The sequence below is a fragment of the Belonocnema kinseyi genome, chromosome 9 (genome assembly GCF_010883055.1).
Source record: "Belonocnema kinseyi isolate 2016_QV_RU_SX_M_011 chromosome 9, B_treatae_v1, whole genome shotgun sequence".
NCBI lineage: Eukaryota > Metazoa > Arthropoda > Insecta > Hymenoptera > Cynipidae > Belonocnema > Belonocnema kinseyi.
This window is the reverse complement of record NC_046665.1, coordinates 88,697,925-88,715,487: the sequence shown is the minus strand read 5'-3', so window position 1 is coordinate 88,715,487 and position 17,563 is coordinate 88,697,925. Positions and strand designations below refer to the sequence as shown.

General features: G+C 29.4%; 1 protein-coding gene across 1 annotated transcript in view; it reads right to left on the bottom strand.

The window, feature by feature from the left end:
- Nucleotides 1-4,114: 4,114 nt before the first annotated feature.
- LOC117180844 (importin-5) overlaps nucleotides 4,115-17,563 on the bottom strand; it is a 68,278-nt gene continuing 54,829 nt past the window's right edge. The window contains exons 12-13 of the mRNA XM_033373379.1: nucleotides 17,101-17,320; nucleotides 4,115-6,648 (exon numbers count right to left, since the gene is read on the bottom strand). Coding sequence (XP_033229270.1) covers nucleotides 6,556-6,648; nucleotides 17,101-17,320 — 313 coding nt within the window. The 3' untranslated portion in view covers nucleotides 4,115-6,555. The remainder of the gene's footprint in view (nucleotides 6,649-17,100; nucleotides 17,321-17,563) is intronic.

The window sequence follows — 17,563 nt, the reverse complement described above, 5'->3', positions numbered from 1 at the left end:
GTGAAGAGGCGCAAGGCGGTCCAGCAACTTTCGAACAGGAAGTCGTCGGGGGTTGGACTGACGGCGGCTTAGAGGACTAACCCCCTGACGGTGGTGGTGACGGATACGAGATACCCGGACTCGCTGCTCACTACAGAGCAGTTCGATCTCTTTAGGGAGGTCACCTGGAGGGCGCTCGAAAAAAGTCCCCAGATCAATGGCCAAAATTTAAGGCCTCTTTCTATTTATGTCAGCTGACCCAGTGTCTAAAGCTTGTCTACACAAGGCTGTGGTCGAAACAAGGCCTTAGGAAAGCGCATCTCTTAAGGTGGGTGGAGTTGAGTTGCTCTAGAGGATGGTTAAGGCTACGGCGTGGTTCCCAGGTAAACTGATAGACCCGTCTGTGGTTCTCCGTCGGCTGGAGGGATTAAACCCGTCACTTTAGACAGCGTCCTGACGGATCGCCATGCACAATAGGCCTCAGAAAAAGGACACAGCTGGAGGAATTAAACATCTCCTAGTTTCGCAAATTCCTGAGTCATAGATGAGGGCTCTTGCGGTCCTTAACAACAGGCCCTTCTACCCTCTTAGACAGGTCAACTTCAAAGTTACTAACCAGGGGCAGAAGGAGCCTGTCGGTGAACAGGACGATTGGGATCAGACCTAAATGACTGCTCCCAACTAACCATTACCCAAATTAACTTGCATCACAGCAAAGGCGCCTCTACTGCTTTGCAGAGAGGCCTGGCTGCGAGCCACACAGGTATCTCACTAATCCAGGAACCTGATTAGTTCGAGATACCATTAGAGACTTGATGGTGATAGTCACGGATCTTAAAGAAATAGGAAGACTATTCATGGGATCAGCTTACTTTCCATAGGACAGCGATACCAATTCACCAGTGGAGGTACGTACACTGGTGGAATACTGCAAGGTAAGGGGTCTTCCTCTTCTGCTGGGGTGCGATGCTAACGTGCCAGACGTGCCAGTTGTGGGGAAACCAAGGAACGATGGACTTTATTTACATCGATGAGGGATTAGTGTAGAAGTGCAATACGTAAGGCAAAGCATGAAAGCTGGACCAACTTTTGCATTGGTATCGAGAAAGGAACAGAGGCGGCCAGACTGGATAAGCTGCTTTTTCGAAATCCGGATGCTATTCTCGATAATCTGAAATTGCCCGGCGGGGGAGACTCAGAGTCTGAAGGAGATACTTTGGCTCACATGATTAACGCATATTTTCCGGGCTTCACAAAGTTAGGATTAGAGGGGACGACACCTCCGAGGCAATCAAAGCCGCCGGCGGCCCAATTGGGCCCGAAATGGCGGCTAGCTAACGAGATTGTTACCCCAGTCAGGGTCAGGTGGGCCCTGAAGTCCTTCAGTCCTTACAAGTCTCCTGGTCCTGATGGCATATAATCAGTCCTCTTACTGAGGACTGGTAAGATCATCATTGAGCCGATTGCGAGACTTGCTAGGGCTAGTCTGACGTTGGGTTATGTTCCGACGGCATTAAGGGGTGTGAGCGTAGTCGTCATTCCGAAAGCAGGCAGTATCGGTTATACTTCACGCAAGGACACGCCTATAGGGCTGGTCACTCGACTGAGACGGCCCTAAATACATCAGTTAATCTAATTGAAGGACAGCTGAAGCAGAAAGGCCTCGCGATTGGAACCTTCATGGACCTCAAAGGAACCTTTAACTACACCTCTGGAGAGGTGATCAGGGCGGCCATGATCGCACACGGTGTGCCTATTGCAGTCGTGGAATAGATCTGCCATATGTTGGCCAATAGGAATCTAACCATGACTAAGGTTGATACCACTTTATGTGGAAGCGTTGACTCGGGATGTCCGCAGGGAGGTGTTTTATCACCCTTGCTATGGTGCCTGGTAGTAGATGAACTGTTTTATCTACTCACGAGTCAGGACCACCACGTTATAGGCTATGCGGACGATATACTGGTTATCGTGCACGGTCAGCATCTGGATGCGCTCTTCGGAGTAATGCAGCAAGCCCTAAGAATAGTAGATTCATGCCCTAGATAGCACAAGAGTTTGCAGCAAGCTTGCCTGAATCTTGCCATGCAAATTTCGGAAGATTACATTGCAAGGTTCAGACAAGCTTCCCGCAAATAAGAAAATGTCAGTCATGTGGCCATATTGCGAAGCAAGATTGAGGAAACGTTGCCTGTCAATCTTCAAATTGATTCCTTGCGCATTAGTTTTGCATAGGACCTAGGGCTGCGTAGTAGTTTTTTAGTGTTTTTCCAGAATGCCGCCTTACGTGTCTACAAAAACGTATGATGTATGGTACCTAACAAAACAACGTTTGTAATAAAACTTGCTCACGAATCTTCCTCCAATGTTCCCTCAATATTGCAGGCAATTTTGCAGGAAGATTCCCATGACAATAGTCCCTCAATCTAGTCTCGCAATATTGCCGCATGGCGGACATTGTCTTATTTGCGCGAAGCTTGCCTAAACCTTGCAATGCAAGCTTCCGGACCTTATATTGCAAGGTTTAGCTAAGCAGCTGGGGCTGGAAACCAGAGACACTTGTGTGGATCTACACAGCGATCCTGCGACCCAGACTAACCTATGAGGCAGCCGTTTGGTGGAGCAGGGTCAAACTGCCTACTGTGAAGTCCCGACTGGAAAGGATCAGGGGACTGATTCTGAGAGGTATCACTGGTGCCTCGAAGTAGACACTCACAATGGCCCTGAGTGCACTAATAGGTTTGGAGCCCCACCATCTCACGATAAAGGCCGTGGCTGCGAAGACGGCCTGGAAATTAAATTTCGTAAACGATAGCACTATATCGACAATTATGCGGATACCAATCGAAATCGCGAGGAGGCCAACACTGAGCATGCTCAGGGACAAAATGTTCACTCGTCGCTACCTTTTCGACAAGAAGTACCGAGTTAGCCCATCCACGAAAGAGGAATGGGCTAATGGGTTCCTGCAACAGTTCCTTGATACAGTGCGCCTATAAGACAATGGAGTATGCCAATCAAAGAAACATTCGCATCTGCTCAGAGAGCGAAGCTGCTATCATGGTCCTGAATGGAACAACTACCACGTCGCTTCTAGTATGCGAGTGGTTTGAGGCACTGAATAAGTTAGCAACAGAAAACCGCTCTGGATCCCTGGACACAGTGGCATCAGGATCAATGCGCTATCGGACAGACTAGCAAAGCTAGCACCAAAGGAAAATTTTACTGGACATGAGCCAGTTGTAGGCATTTCCAGTAGGCTAGTCACTGAAGATATTAACAGTTAGCTGACCGACGAACGTCAGAATGAGTGGGGTTTAGTATCTGGCTGCAGACAGGCTAAAACACTCTTGGGCTCAAACTAAACCCTCATCGAGCAAAGGAAATACTCAAGTTCGAGAGGAATGAAGTTTAAAGTCCTAACAGAAATGTTTATAGGACACGCAAACCTCCGGTATCACAGGTAGGGCTTGAAGAACGTCCCCTATGTCGTCTGTGCGGAAAGGATAATGAGAGTTCTACTCATATTCTCTGTCACTGCCCTGCGATTGCGGGGAAAAGTGTAACACTCACAGGCAGTTACTGCAACAATGAGCCTGAAATATCAGCCAACAGCTTGGCTGCTGTTTTCGCCCTATGGAGCGGACTTCGGGGCCACGCTTAAGGCTTATAAGAGGACGCAACGGGATCACCCAAGCGTCAGGGGCTGTGACGGTCTCACCCCAGAATATTAATAATAAATAATAATACCTTTCATTCTTTTCAAATTGAGTGAACTGTTTCCCTTTTCCGCAATAAAATAATTAATTTGACTCTTCACATTCTATAATATTAAACAATTCATATCAAAAACAGGAATCCTGGGAAAATGTAAATACCATTGTTAAAGAAACGATATAATTTATTGGATAAATACTCATTAAAATGATTACCTAATGTTCACAGATTATTTATCTTACAAGTTCAGGACACTGTGATAGAGAAAACTCTTGAAATCGTGATTTTTTTACAACTACAATCATACGAGTTTAAAACTTCAGATAATTAAAAATTGTACAAGTTCGCAAAAACGTGGTTCCTAAATTATTATTTTTCTAAAATCGCGCCTGCGGGTGAAAGAAAAAAAAACAATCGGTTAGAAAGCTGAGATTTATTTTAATTAATAAACTTTAAAATAATTATTTCTATAATCCTTATCTTATTAATTTTCAATCATTGCGACTTCGCTTTTTTTCTATGTCTCTTAATACGGCTTCATATATTGCATTTAAACAATCCAACGCCAGTTTCATCTGGCGCTCAATGATCCTTCTTTTAATAATTAACCTTAATCTGCGAGAATTCATGATTATCATTCAAATCGGAATTTGCAATTAACATGATGTATCGTACTCATCACAATATATACAGAACACCTTCACAGAACCCATTTTTTTCTCTCACGATTTATAACAAAACTAGTATTCTGTAAACCGAGTCCGCCTTGGTAATTTAACTTCTTTCCCCTATAATATGACGACGGCTTTTATAGACTTTCTTTCGCCTGTCGATCGAAAAGATCATTCTCGTCAAAACTGCAAAATCGGTAACCAAAAACAAACAATATCGTAGCACGAATATTTTATTTTCAAAATTAAAATATCTTCAAAGTATTTCCAATATTTCGTTGAGGAATTTCGGCCTAAAAATTCGATACAGAATCTCTCGTTGCACATTCTATTTCATCAGTCAAATATACTTAGTTTTTACAAGAAAAACCAACTCTACCAATGTGTAAAGAAAAATTTGGATGGACTTTTTTGTCAATTTATTTTCGATAGTGACCAATTTTATCGATAATCCATCTAAGAGGACAAAGCACTTTATAATATTAATAATAATAATCATAATAATAATAATAATTTAGTCAGCAAATTTTTCTATAAAAACACCTAAAACTGAAAATTCTATTCCTTTTCTTTTTATCGTCAAATCAAAAAAACTTTTGAAATCTACAATTATTTATATATATATATTTAATCGGCTGTTTAAAAAAGAGCAAGTTTGGCTGCGCGGATCAGTAAGAAGTCTGTTCATTTTCACTCGAGAGGCACTCTTACACCGTCCTATCTAACTTGAACGTTGCGATATTATAGATATTACCATTAAATAACATTTATCGTACTTAAATTTAATAATAAAAATACCTAAATCACAATATCATTGCCATCAGCAAGCAATGGCAATGAGAGTTAGCGGCTTTTCCAGTCTATTTTGCTTTGCATAAATTTGTCAATTCGTGAAGGCAACTCTGCCATTAAATCGGAGTGACAATAATTTTTCTTCTTTTTTTCTTTTCTTTTCTGTTTATCATTCAGTGATGGGAGAGGATAAAGACGCGCAAGATCGCAATGACGAAATCGCCGCCTTTCATATATTTACAGATACAATATTATTAGGTCTATAAAATTTCGCACGTAACGTTGCTGTTTCTCTCTCCAATTTCGATCGAAATTCGCGTCGCCTCCAAAACGATTCTAGCATCAAAATGTAAATATTATCATGTTCCTATATGGTCGACCAATCAATAATAATTATCGTGTCCAAATTATTACCACCGCACTCGGAAAATGATCAACAAATGCCGACTGCCCAAAATTAAAATGCCGTCTCTCAATTATTGCGGCAACACAACAATCTTGTTGATTCAAAAATTGAATTTCAAACTATTATTGCGGCAACACAACAATCTTATTGATTCAAAAATTGAATTTCAAATTACTATTGTGGCCACACAACAATCTTGCTGATTCAAAAATTGAATTTCAAACTATTATTGCGGCAACACAACAATCTTATTGATTCAAACATTCAATTTCAATCTACTATTGCGGCAACACAACAATCTTGTTGATTCAAAAATTGAATTTCAAACTATTATTGCGGCAACACAACAATCTTGTTGATTCAAAAATTGAATTTTAAACTATTATTTCGGTCACACAACAATCTTGTTGATTCAAAAATTGAATTTCAAACTATTATTGCGGCAACACAACAATCTTGTTGATTCAAATATTTAATTTCAAACTATTATTGAGGCAACACAACAATCTTGTTGGTTCAAAAATTGAATTTCAAACTATTATTGCGCGGCACCTTCGTCAAGATAGTTTCACAGTAAAGTGCAGAAAAAAAAAGTAAACAGAGCAAAAAAGGGTAGAACAAAAGTGATTAGAGAGAGTTTCGCCAGTGCGAGCAGGAGCCCGGTTTCATTTTTATTTTACAATATTTATACCGACGATAATTTGCAACAGTTTCGAGCATTAATAGAGAGGGGGTTTTTTTGCAAGAGAAGGAGAAGGAGGGGGCTTATCGTGATGTGGAAAATATTTAACAGTAACAGTGAGTAGGCAAAAAAAAAAGTCAAATGCACCCTTTTTCGTGGTGGTCGTTTAGGCTGAGACGAACCATCGATCGATCTATCTAGCTACCTTTAGTCTCTGTGATTGTTTATTTTTTATCGCAGGTTCTGTAAACGCGGATTTTCTTTTTTTAAATTACGACATTAAAATTAGGGTGTTTGCAGCACGAAATTTAATTAGTTGGTACACTTAGTGCTTCGTGGAGAGCGTGTTGTTGGTCGGGCGTCAAAGCGGTTATACATGCTTGGAACATCGTTTCGTTGTTCTGTAAAAAGCACAACAAAAAAAAGAGAATATTTTAATATTTTTGTAATATTTCTTTTTTTTAAATAAATAAGCACAATGATATTAAGAGTTGCTCATTTATTCAAAGATTTTATGGAAATTTCAAAGATTTAAAATATTCCTAAATATTTCAAAGATCAAAAAGTAGTTCAGAAGATTGTTAAAGATTTTAGAAATTTTCATATATTTCAAAATACTTCGAAAGATTCGTAAAATTGAGAAAATATTTAAAAAAGATCATTTTTCAAAAGATTTCACGAAGGCTTTAAAGATTTCCAAATATTGCAGGCAAATACAAAAAATATTTAAAAAATTCAAATATCAAATATTTCACTGATTTGAAAAATATTTTACAAAGTTTTAAAATACTCCAAAACATATAAGATTCCCCAATACTTAAGAAGATTCTAAAAGATTTCAGAAGGTATCAAAGATTTTAAAATATTCCACAGAATGTCAAAGATTACCAAAGATTTTAATGATTTGAATTATTTGCGAACATTTGACAATAATTTCACAAAGTTTTAACGAAGATTTTAAATATTTGAAAACTGATCAGATTTCATGAAAATTTCAAAGAATTCAAATATTCCAAAATATTTCCAAGATATCATAATTTCAAGGTTTGAGAACTTTTCAAAAGATTTCACGAAGTTTTCAAAAATTTTAAAATATTTCCCAAAGATTAGAAGATTTGAAGAGTTGCCAAAAATTTGATACAGATTTTTTATAATTCGAAATTACAAATTATTTCATTTTTAGAAATAACTAAGAATTTCATAGGACTGCTTGTTCCATGTCCAGAATCAATGACTGAAAATATCAGGTTCGTTCAAATTCTCTGAAAATATTTCAGAAGATTCTAAAAGAGTTTGGAAAATTTCAAATCTTTCAAAGTATTTCATAAAGCATGTAAGATTGGAAAAGATTCAAAAAATTTAACAAATATCTTTAAGATTAAACTTTTTTTCGAACTTTTTAACAATTTGAAAAGAAATATTTCCAAAAGATTTCATAATTTGCACATTTTTCCAGGATCTCATGAAGATTTCGAAAATTCCCCAAAAATTTAAAAAGATTTGAAAGATTTCACGAAGATTTAGCAATGACTTCAAATATTTGAAAATTCCAAATATTTCACAGGTTTACAAATATGTCAGAAGACTCAAAGAATTTGGAAAATTTCAAAATATTTCACAAGCCTTGAAAATCTTCGAAAGATTTAACAAATATTTTCAAAATACAATTTTTTTCGATTATTTCAATAATATCAAAAGATTTCACCAAAATTGTAAGGTTTAAAAATTTTTCAACGGATATAACAAGATTTCCAAAGTTTGAACATTTTGTCAAAGATTTCACTGATTTAAAAAAATATTTCACAATATTTCAGAAAATTTCCAAATATTTCACAAGGCTCTTGAGATCTGAAAATCTTCCAAATATTGAATAAAGATTTTAAAGATTAACATTTATTTTTCGAAAATTTCAATAATTTGAATAGATATAAAGTTTTAAAAAGTTTTTCTTTTAAATTTACGAAGCTTTAAAAAAATTCCGACATATTTTACAGATTTAAAAATATTTTAAAGATTCTAAAAAATTTTAGAATAATTCAAAGTTTTCAAACTACTTTACCGAGATTGTAATTTTTGAAAATCTTGAAAATATTTCACAGATTTAAAAGATAACAGTTTTTCAAAGATTTAAATAATTTCACAAAATATTGCAAATTTCAAGATTTGAGAATTTTTCAAACGATTTCACGAATGTTTGAAAGATTTAAAAATATTGTACATAATTCCAAAGGATATCACAAAATTTAAAAGATTATTAAAGTTTTCACTAATTTAAACATATTTTAAAGACTTGAAAATTTATGATATTTTTGGAATATTTTTCCATTTAGTAATAAATAAGCACAAGGATATCAATATTTTAACATTTTTCGAAGATTTCACGAATATTTCAGATTCCAAAATATTCTGAAAGTTATCAAAAGATATCCAATAATTCAAAATAGTTCAGAAGGTACAAAAAAAATAACAAAGATGGTAAGAATTGCAAATTTTCCAAAGATTTTAAAGATTTTTAATTTTTCGCAAATTTCATGGAGATTTAAATAATTTCAAAAGATTTCAAAGAGTTAAAACTTTTGTTAAAGATTTTACGAAGGTTACAAAGATTTAAAAATATTTTAGATAATTCCGAAAGATAGATCAAATTTTTCAAAATATATCAAAAAATTTCAATGATTATCAAATATTTGAGAAAAACTTTACTGATTTGAATTTTTTTCAAAACGTCACAATTTGAACATTTTTCAAGGACTTCAGAAAGATTTAAAAAGATTTGAAAATTTATTAATTTTGTAATATTTCTCGTTTAGAAATAAATTAGAACAACGATATCACGATTTTAAATTTTTTCTAAAATTTGACGAAGATTTCATATTTCAAAATATTCTAAACGTTTTTAAAAGATTTCCAAGAATTAAAAATATTTCACAGAACTAAAAAATATTTCAGAAGATTCTAAAATAGTTTCGAAACTTACAAATATTTCAAAATATTTCACAAAGCTTGGAAATCTTCAACAGATTTGACGATTTTAAAGATACGAATTTTTATTGGTGATTCAATGATTTCGAAAGATTTCACAAAGATTTAAAAATTTTTAATTGTTTCAAACGATATCAGGAGATTTCAAAAGTTTGACAATTTTGCCAAAGATTTCACGAAGGCTTTAAAGATTTCAAAATATTGCAGGTAAATGCAAAAAATATCAAAAAATTTCCAATATTATCCAAGATTTCACTGATTTAAAAAATATTTCACAAACTTTTAAAATATTTCAAAACATAAAAGATTTCTAAATACTTGATAAGGTTCTCAAAGATTTAAGAAGGTTTCAAAGATTTTAAAATATTTCACAACGCTCTTAAGATTTAAAAATGTTCAAAATATTTGACGAAGACTTTAAAAATTAATTTTTTTTCGACGATTTCAATAATTTCAAAATATTTCAAGTTTTGGAAATCTTTCAAATATTTTACAAAGCTTTCACAGACTTCAACAAATTTTACAGATTAAAAAATATTTGAGAAGATACTAAAAGAGTTTAGAAAATTTTCAAGATTTCAAAAATCTTCACAGAGCTTGTAAGATTCGTAAAATTTCAAAAAATTTAACAAAGATTAAAAGATTTTTTTTTCAATTTCAATAATTTCACAAAATTTCATAGGTTTCAAGATATGATAATTTTTTAAAGGATTTCACAAAGTTTTTAAAAGTTTAAGAATATTGTAGATAATTCCAACAGATAAAATTAAAACGATTATTAAATATTTTACTAATTTAAAAATATTTCACAAAGATTTAAAATATTCCAAAACGATCATCTTTTTGTTTTTTAGTATTCTCTAAGGTTTCAAAATATTTCACAAAATTTCAAAGATTATCAAAGATTTGGCGAAGATTCCACAAAAATTTTACGATTTAGAGTACAGATTTTTTAAATATTTGAAAATCGTTCATATTTCATAAAATTTCATAGGTTTCAGAATGTAACACAAGATTTCTTTAAGATTTGAAAATCTTCAAAATATTTGACAAAGACTTTAAAGATTACTTTTTCTTTGAAAATTTCCATAATTTCAAAACATTTCAAGTTTTAACAATTCTTCAAACAATTTTAGAAAACTTCCAGGCTTCAAAAGGCTCCTAAGATTTGAAAATCTTTTTCTTTCTATCTTTTACAAAGATAGTAAGATTTGTAATTTAAAAAAAAAATTTTAAACAGGTTTTAATAACTAGGAATTTTTAAAAGGATTTCAGGAACATTTCACAAAGATATCAAGATTTGAAAAATGTTCAAAGATTTCAGATTTTTAAATATTCTGAAAAATTTTTAAGAATTTAAAATAGTTCAGAAGGTTCAAAAATATTTAACAAAGATTGTATGAATTGCAAATTTTTCAAACACTTGAAAGATTTTAAATTTTTCGAAAATTTCATGAAGATTTTAATCATTTTAAAAGATTTCAAAGACTAGAAAAAATTCTTTAAAGATTTCACGAAGGTTTCAAAGATCTGAAAAAAAATTTTAGATAATTCCAAAAGATATTATAAAATGTTGAACAATATCAAAGATATCACGGATTTAAAAGTATTTCACAACATTTCAATTATTATTATCAAAGATTTGACAAAGATTTTAATAATTTTTAATTTTTGCGAAGATTTCACAAAGATTTCATGATTTCAAAAATTTGCAGATTTCATAAACATCTCAAGGACTTAAAAAAATTTTAAAGATTCCAAAAGATATCACGCAGATTTATCAGACTTTAAATATTTGAAAATTTTTCAAAGATTTCATGAGAATTTCAAACGTTTCCAATGCTTCCAAATATTTCACAGATTTCCTAATATTTCAGAAAATTCTCAAAGTTTAGAAAATTTCAAATATTTAAAAATATTTCGCAATGTCTGAAAATCTTCAAAAGATTTGAGATATAAAAAAATTCGATGATTTTAATAATTTCACAAACATTTTAAGAATTCAATATTTATGAAAATATATTACGAAAATTTGACAAAGATTTTAATAATTTAACATTTTCGCCAAGATTTCACGAAGATTTCATGATTCGAAAATTTTCAGATTTCAAATACTTCTCAAAGACTTAAAAAGATTTTAAAGATTCCAACAAATTTCCAGTCCACAAAATTGCAATGATTTAAAAATATTTCACAAGGCTTAAAAATCTTCAAAATATTTGACAAAGAATTAAAAAAATAACACAATTTTTTTCAATGAATTTCAAAAATTACAAAAGATTTCACAAACATTTTAAGATTTGAACATTTTTGAAAAAATGTTACGACGATTTTACAAATTTGAAAATTTTGTCAAAGGTTTCAAGACGGTTTGAATGATTTCAAAATATTGCAGTTAATTCCAAAAGTAATCACAAAACTTCAAAGATACTGAAAGATTTCACTGATTTAAAAATATTTTACAAGGATTTAAAATATTTCAAGACATATCCACGAATTTAAAGTACTCTGAAAGTTTTAAATATTTTAAAATATATCACAGAGATTATAAGAATTGATAATCTTCGAAAGATTTCACAAAAATTGGAAAGATTTCACAAAGATTTAAAAGTTTTTCGAATGAGATTAGGTTTTTTTTTACTAAAATTTCAAAGATTTCAAAATATTCCATAAAGCATGTAAGATTTGAAAATTTTCCAAATAGTTGACAAAGATTTTAAAAATTAAAATTTTTTTTGGAAGATTTCAATAATTTCACAAATATTTTAAGATTTAAGCATTTTTAAAAAAATTTCACGAAGCTTTCATAAATTCCAAAATAATTCACAAATGTTACAAGATTTGAATTTTTTTTAAAGATTTGACAAAGATTTTAATAATTTTTTATTTTTGGGAAGATTTCATAAAGATTTCATGATTTTAAAAATTTGCAGATTTAAAATACTTCTCAAAGACTTAAAAAGATGTTAAAGATTCCAAAAGATTTCACGAAAATTTAAGAGACTTTAAATATTTAAAAAATTTTCAAAGATTTTATTAAAATTTCAAAGGTTTCCAATGCTGCAAAATATTTCACAGATTTCCAAATATTTCAGAAAATTCTAAAAAAGGTTAGAAAATTTCAAATATTTCAAAATATTTCACAATGTCTAAAAACATTCAAAAGATTTGATATAAAAAAATTCGATGATTTTAATAATTTAAAACAATTTCACTAACATTTTAAGATTTGAATATTTTTTAAAAGATACCACGAAACTTTGACAAAGATTTTAATAATTTCAAATTGTCGCGAAGATTTCACAAAGATTTTATGATTTAAAAATTTTAAGATTTCAAATACTTCACAAAGATTTAAAAAGGTTTTAAAGATTTAGCAAAGATTTGAAAATATTTGACAAAGATTTTTTTTAAATTTCCGATGGATTTCAATAATTACAAAATATTTCACAAACATTTTAAGATTTAAACATTTTTGAAAAGATATAGCGAAGATTTTTGAAATTTGAAAATTATTTCAAAGATTACAAGAATGTTTTAAAGATTTCAAATATTTGAAAATTATTCAGATTTCGTGAAAATTTCAAATCTTTCAAATGTTCCAAAATATTTCAGATAATTAGAAAATATTTCAGAAGTGTTTTAAAAAATTTATCAAATTTTAAAGATTTCAGAAATGTCCCGACTTGAAAATATTTCATAAAGATTGTAAGATTTTTAAATCTTCAAAATATTTAACAAACAGTTTAAAGATGAATTTTTTCCGAAGATTTAGATAATTTCACAAAGATTTTAAGATTTGAGCATTTTTAAAAAGATTTCACGAACTTTGCAAAAATTTCAAAATAATTCACAAAGATTACAAGATTTGAATTGTTTTTAAAGATTTGACACAGATATTAATAATTTTGAATTTTTTCAAAGATTTCACAAAGATTTCGCGATTTGAAAAATTTTCAAGGTTTTCAGGAAGTTTTGTCAAAAATTTTAAAGATTTGCAAATAAGATTTGGATTTTTTTAAAGATTTGACACAGATATTAATAATTTTGAATTTTTTTAAAGATTTCACAAAGATTTCACAAAGATTTCGCGACTTGAAAAATTTTCAAGGTTTCCAGTCAGTTTTGTCAAAAATTTTAAAGATTTGCAAATAAGATTTGACACAGATATTAATCATTTTAAATTTTTTCAAAGATTTCGCGATTTGAACATTTTTCAAGGTTTTCAGGAAGTTTTGTCAAAAATTTAAAAAATTTGCAAATTTATTATTTTTGTAATGTTTCTGTTTTAGAAATAAATAAGCACTTGATATGATTGTTTGTTCCAGGTCCATAAATGCAATTTAAATTAAATTACAAACAACTCCCGGAACACTTGACAAACTTTCCAAAATTCAAACTGTTAATACAACAGAATGAAAATATCAGGTTCGCCAAATTCTCTGCCACAGATGTAACGCCCTTGAATTTAGAATTCAAACTCAATTGCTGACTGTCTATGGACCTCTTTTGTTTTCTTAAAAATTGTTATTAAAATCAAAATCCAGAAAAAAAACTTGATAATATTCGTAATATTATCGGAATTAAAAATTATTATTCGGAATTCGTGCCTTCGTGACATTTTTGAAAAATTGGTGAAATCATTAACTCTTGAGAATATTTGTGAAATTATTTTAATCAAGAATTTTCCTGAAATCCTTGAAAAATGTTCAAATCATGAAATTTTTGGACATATTTGCAAATGATTAAAACCGTTTGTTAAATTTTTGTGAAATTATTGAAATCTTTGTAAAAGCATCCAAATCTTTTTTAAATAAAATTAATAAAATCATTGGAATTTTTGAAATATTAAAAAATTTCTTAATGTTTGCTTAATGTTTGCTAATGTTTGCTATTAAATCTTTTAAAATCTTCGTGAAATAGTTTAAATTTTTTAAATCTTGTGAAATATTTTTAAATCTATGAAATCTTTGACAAATTTTTAAATCTTGAATTTTGTTTAAATCTGTGAAATTTTCCTGAAATCATTGAAAAATGTTCCAAGTCAAGAAATTTTTGTAAAAATTTCAAATTATTTAAATCTTTGTTAAATCATAGACAAATATTTTAATCTTACAATTTTGCGAAATACTTTGAAACCTTCGTGAAATCTTTCGAACAATTTTCTAATCTTGAAATCTTTCAGAAATTTTGATAACTTCGAGAAAAAAATGTAATCTTTAAAATCTTTGTGAAATAATTTCAAATCTTTAAAACTTTATAAAATCTTCTGAAATATTTTTTAATCTGTGAAAAAATATTTTGGAATCTTTATAAATCTTTATAAATCTTCTTGAAATATTTGAAAAACTTTCAAACCTTGAAATTTTTGATAAATTATTAGATTTCGCTAAATCTTTGAAATTTGTTCAATTCTACGTGTAATTTTAGGAAAATTTTCCAATTTTTGTGAACTATTTTGAAATCTATGAAATCTTTGAAATGTTCTAAAAACTTTTAGAATCACCTGGAATATTTTCAAATCTTTGAAATTTTTTAAACATTTTTAAATTTTTGACAAATTGTTAAAACATGAAGTCTTCGAAAAAATATAAAACTTTTAAATCTTTGTAATATATAAAAAAAATTTAATCTTGCAAAATTTGAGAAATATTTTTCAATCTTCATGACATGTTTTTTTAATCTTTTAAAATGATTGAAATATTCGGTAAAAATTAATCTTTAAAATCTTTTTCAAATCTTACAATATTTGTGACATATTTTGAAATCATGGCAAAATCTTTTGAAAAATTTTCAAATCTTGAAATCTTTTTAAATTGTTAAAATCTTTGGAAAAAATTAATCTTTAAAATATTTGGAAGATTTAAAAATCTTACCAGCTTTGTGAAACATTTTAAAATCTTTGAAATTTTCATGAACTTTTTGAAAAATTGTGAAACATTCCAAATCTTTGTTAAATCTTCGTTAAACTTGTTTGAATCTTTAAAATCGATTTGAATATTTGTGAAATATTTTTAAATCAGTAAAATCTTTAATAATTATTGAAATTTTGTGAAATCTTTTAGAATTATCTTAAATATTCTCAAATTTTTCAAACCTTCGTCAAATCTCGGACAAAATTTTCAAATATTTGAAATCTTCGTAATATCTTTTGAAAAATTTTAAAATCTTAAGATCATTGTGAAATATTTTGAAACTATACTATTATCCGCTATTATAGAAAACAAATTTTATTTTAAAAATCTTTATCAAATCTTTTCAATGTTTTCCAAATTTAACAAGTTTTGTGAACTATTTGGAAATCTTTGAAAATTTCTAAAATATTTTTAGACCTGTGAAATATTTTGGGATATTTGAAATGTTTGATATATTATTAAAATTTGCTAAATCTTTGAAATTTGTTAAATTCTACGTGAAATTTTCAAATCTTTGCGAAATATTTCGAAATCTATGAGAACTTTGAAATTTTCTAAAATCTTTTAGAACCTTCTGGAATATTTTCAAATCTTTGAAATTTTCATGGTATTTTTTAAAAAATTTCAAATCTTTGTGAAATTCTCGAAAAAATATTTAACTTTCAAATCTTTTTCATATTTAACCAAATTTTAATCTTAAAATATTTGTGAAATATTTTGCTATCTTCGCGAAAATTTGTTTAAATCTCTTAAAATTATTAAAATCGTCGAAAAAAAAATAAACTTTAAAATCTTTGTGAAATCTTTTGAAGATTTTCAAATTTTACAATATTTTGAAATTTTCGCGAAATCTTTTGAAAAATGTTCAAATCTTGAAACCTTCTTAAATTATTGAAATCTTCAGAAAAAATTAATCTTGAAAATATTTGTCAAATCTTACCATCTTTCTGAAACATTTTGAAATCTGAAATTTTCTAAACTTTCTTCAAAGCTTCTGAAGTATTTTTTGAACAGTAAAATTTTTGAAATTTTCAAAAAAATTTTGAAAAATTGTCTAACATTAAAACTTTTTGCGAAATCTTCGTGAAATTTGTTTGAATTTTTAGAATCGATTTTAATCTTTGTGAAATATTTTTTAATCAGTCAAATTCTTTAATAATCATTGAAATTTTGTGATACCTTTTGGAATTATCTGGAATATTTTCACATTTTTGTAACCTTCATCCAATCTTGGACAACATTTTCAAATATTTTAAATCTTCGTGAAATATTTGAAAAAATTTATAATCTTAAGATCATAGTGAAATATTATGAAACTATAATATCGTGGAAAACAAATTTTATCTTTAAAATCTTTGTCAAATCTTTTGAATATTTTCATATCTCACCAGCTTCGTGAACTATTTTCAAATCTTCAAAAATTTCTAAACTATTTTAGAATCTTCTGAAGTATTTTTAGACCAGTAAAACATTTTTGTATATTTTAAATCTTTGAAATTTCCATGAAATCTTTGAAAAATTTGCAAATATTCAAAATCTTTGCTATATCTTCGTGAAATCCTGAAATTATTTTCAAATCATGAAATCTTTGTAACATCTTTCTTTTGAAATTACTGAAAGCTTCTAAAAAAATTAATCTTAAAAATCATTGTCAAATCATTTCAAGATTTTACCATCTTACAATCATTGTGAAATACTTTGAAATCTTTTAAAGTATTTTCAAATCTTATCAAACTTTTGAAAAATCTGCAATTATCGTTAGAAGAAATATTCGTGAAAATCTTGAGAAATCCTGAAATCCTTTGTAATTATTGAAATCTTCTAAAAGTCAGCGAAAAAATGTCAAATCTTTGTGCGCGCCACGTCCGAGTTTGACTGTATTTTGAAATGTTGAAAATTTTTTCAAGTGTTTGTGAAAATTTGTATATAAATTTTTTTATAAATTTCTCAACTCACCTGAATTTGCCTAACTATACCGACAACTCTTGCCATAACTGGATTCGCAGCGGGGATCGCTTCTTTGTGAAGTGCTTCCGCAAAGAAGCTGATTAGTCTCGGTAGGTTAGCATTGTTAATTCCTAAAACTACAGGATGATTTGCTTCTATCAAGTCACAAAGATATCCGTACACATGAGGTGCTTCGTCTTCATCCTCCACAACTGGCAGCCAAGAGAGCCTGAACCACACAATTCAATTCCAAAATTTAATATCCGACAAATAATCAAAAACAGTTAATACTTTTTTTTTTCATTTCCAATTTCGATCGAAAACTAAGACCTAATGTCTCAATACTAATAACACTACACTCCGGGTAGTTTATACCCAGGGATTTTTACGAGTATAATATTTCGCTTTTTTTAACAATCGAATCGAAGTATGTATATAAATTTCGCCATCCACACTTATTTTTACGTAAATA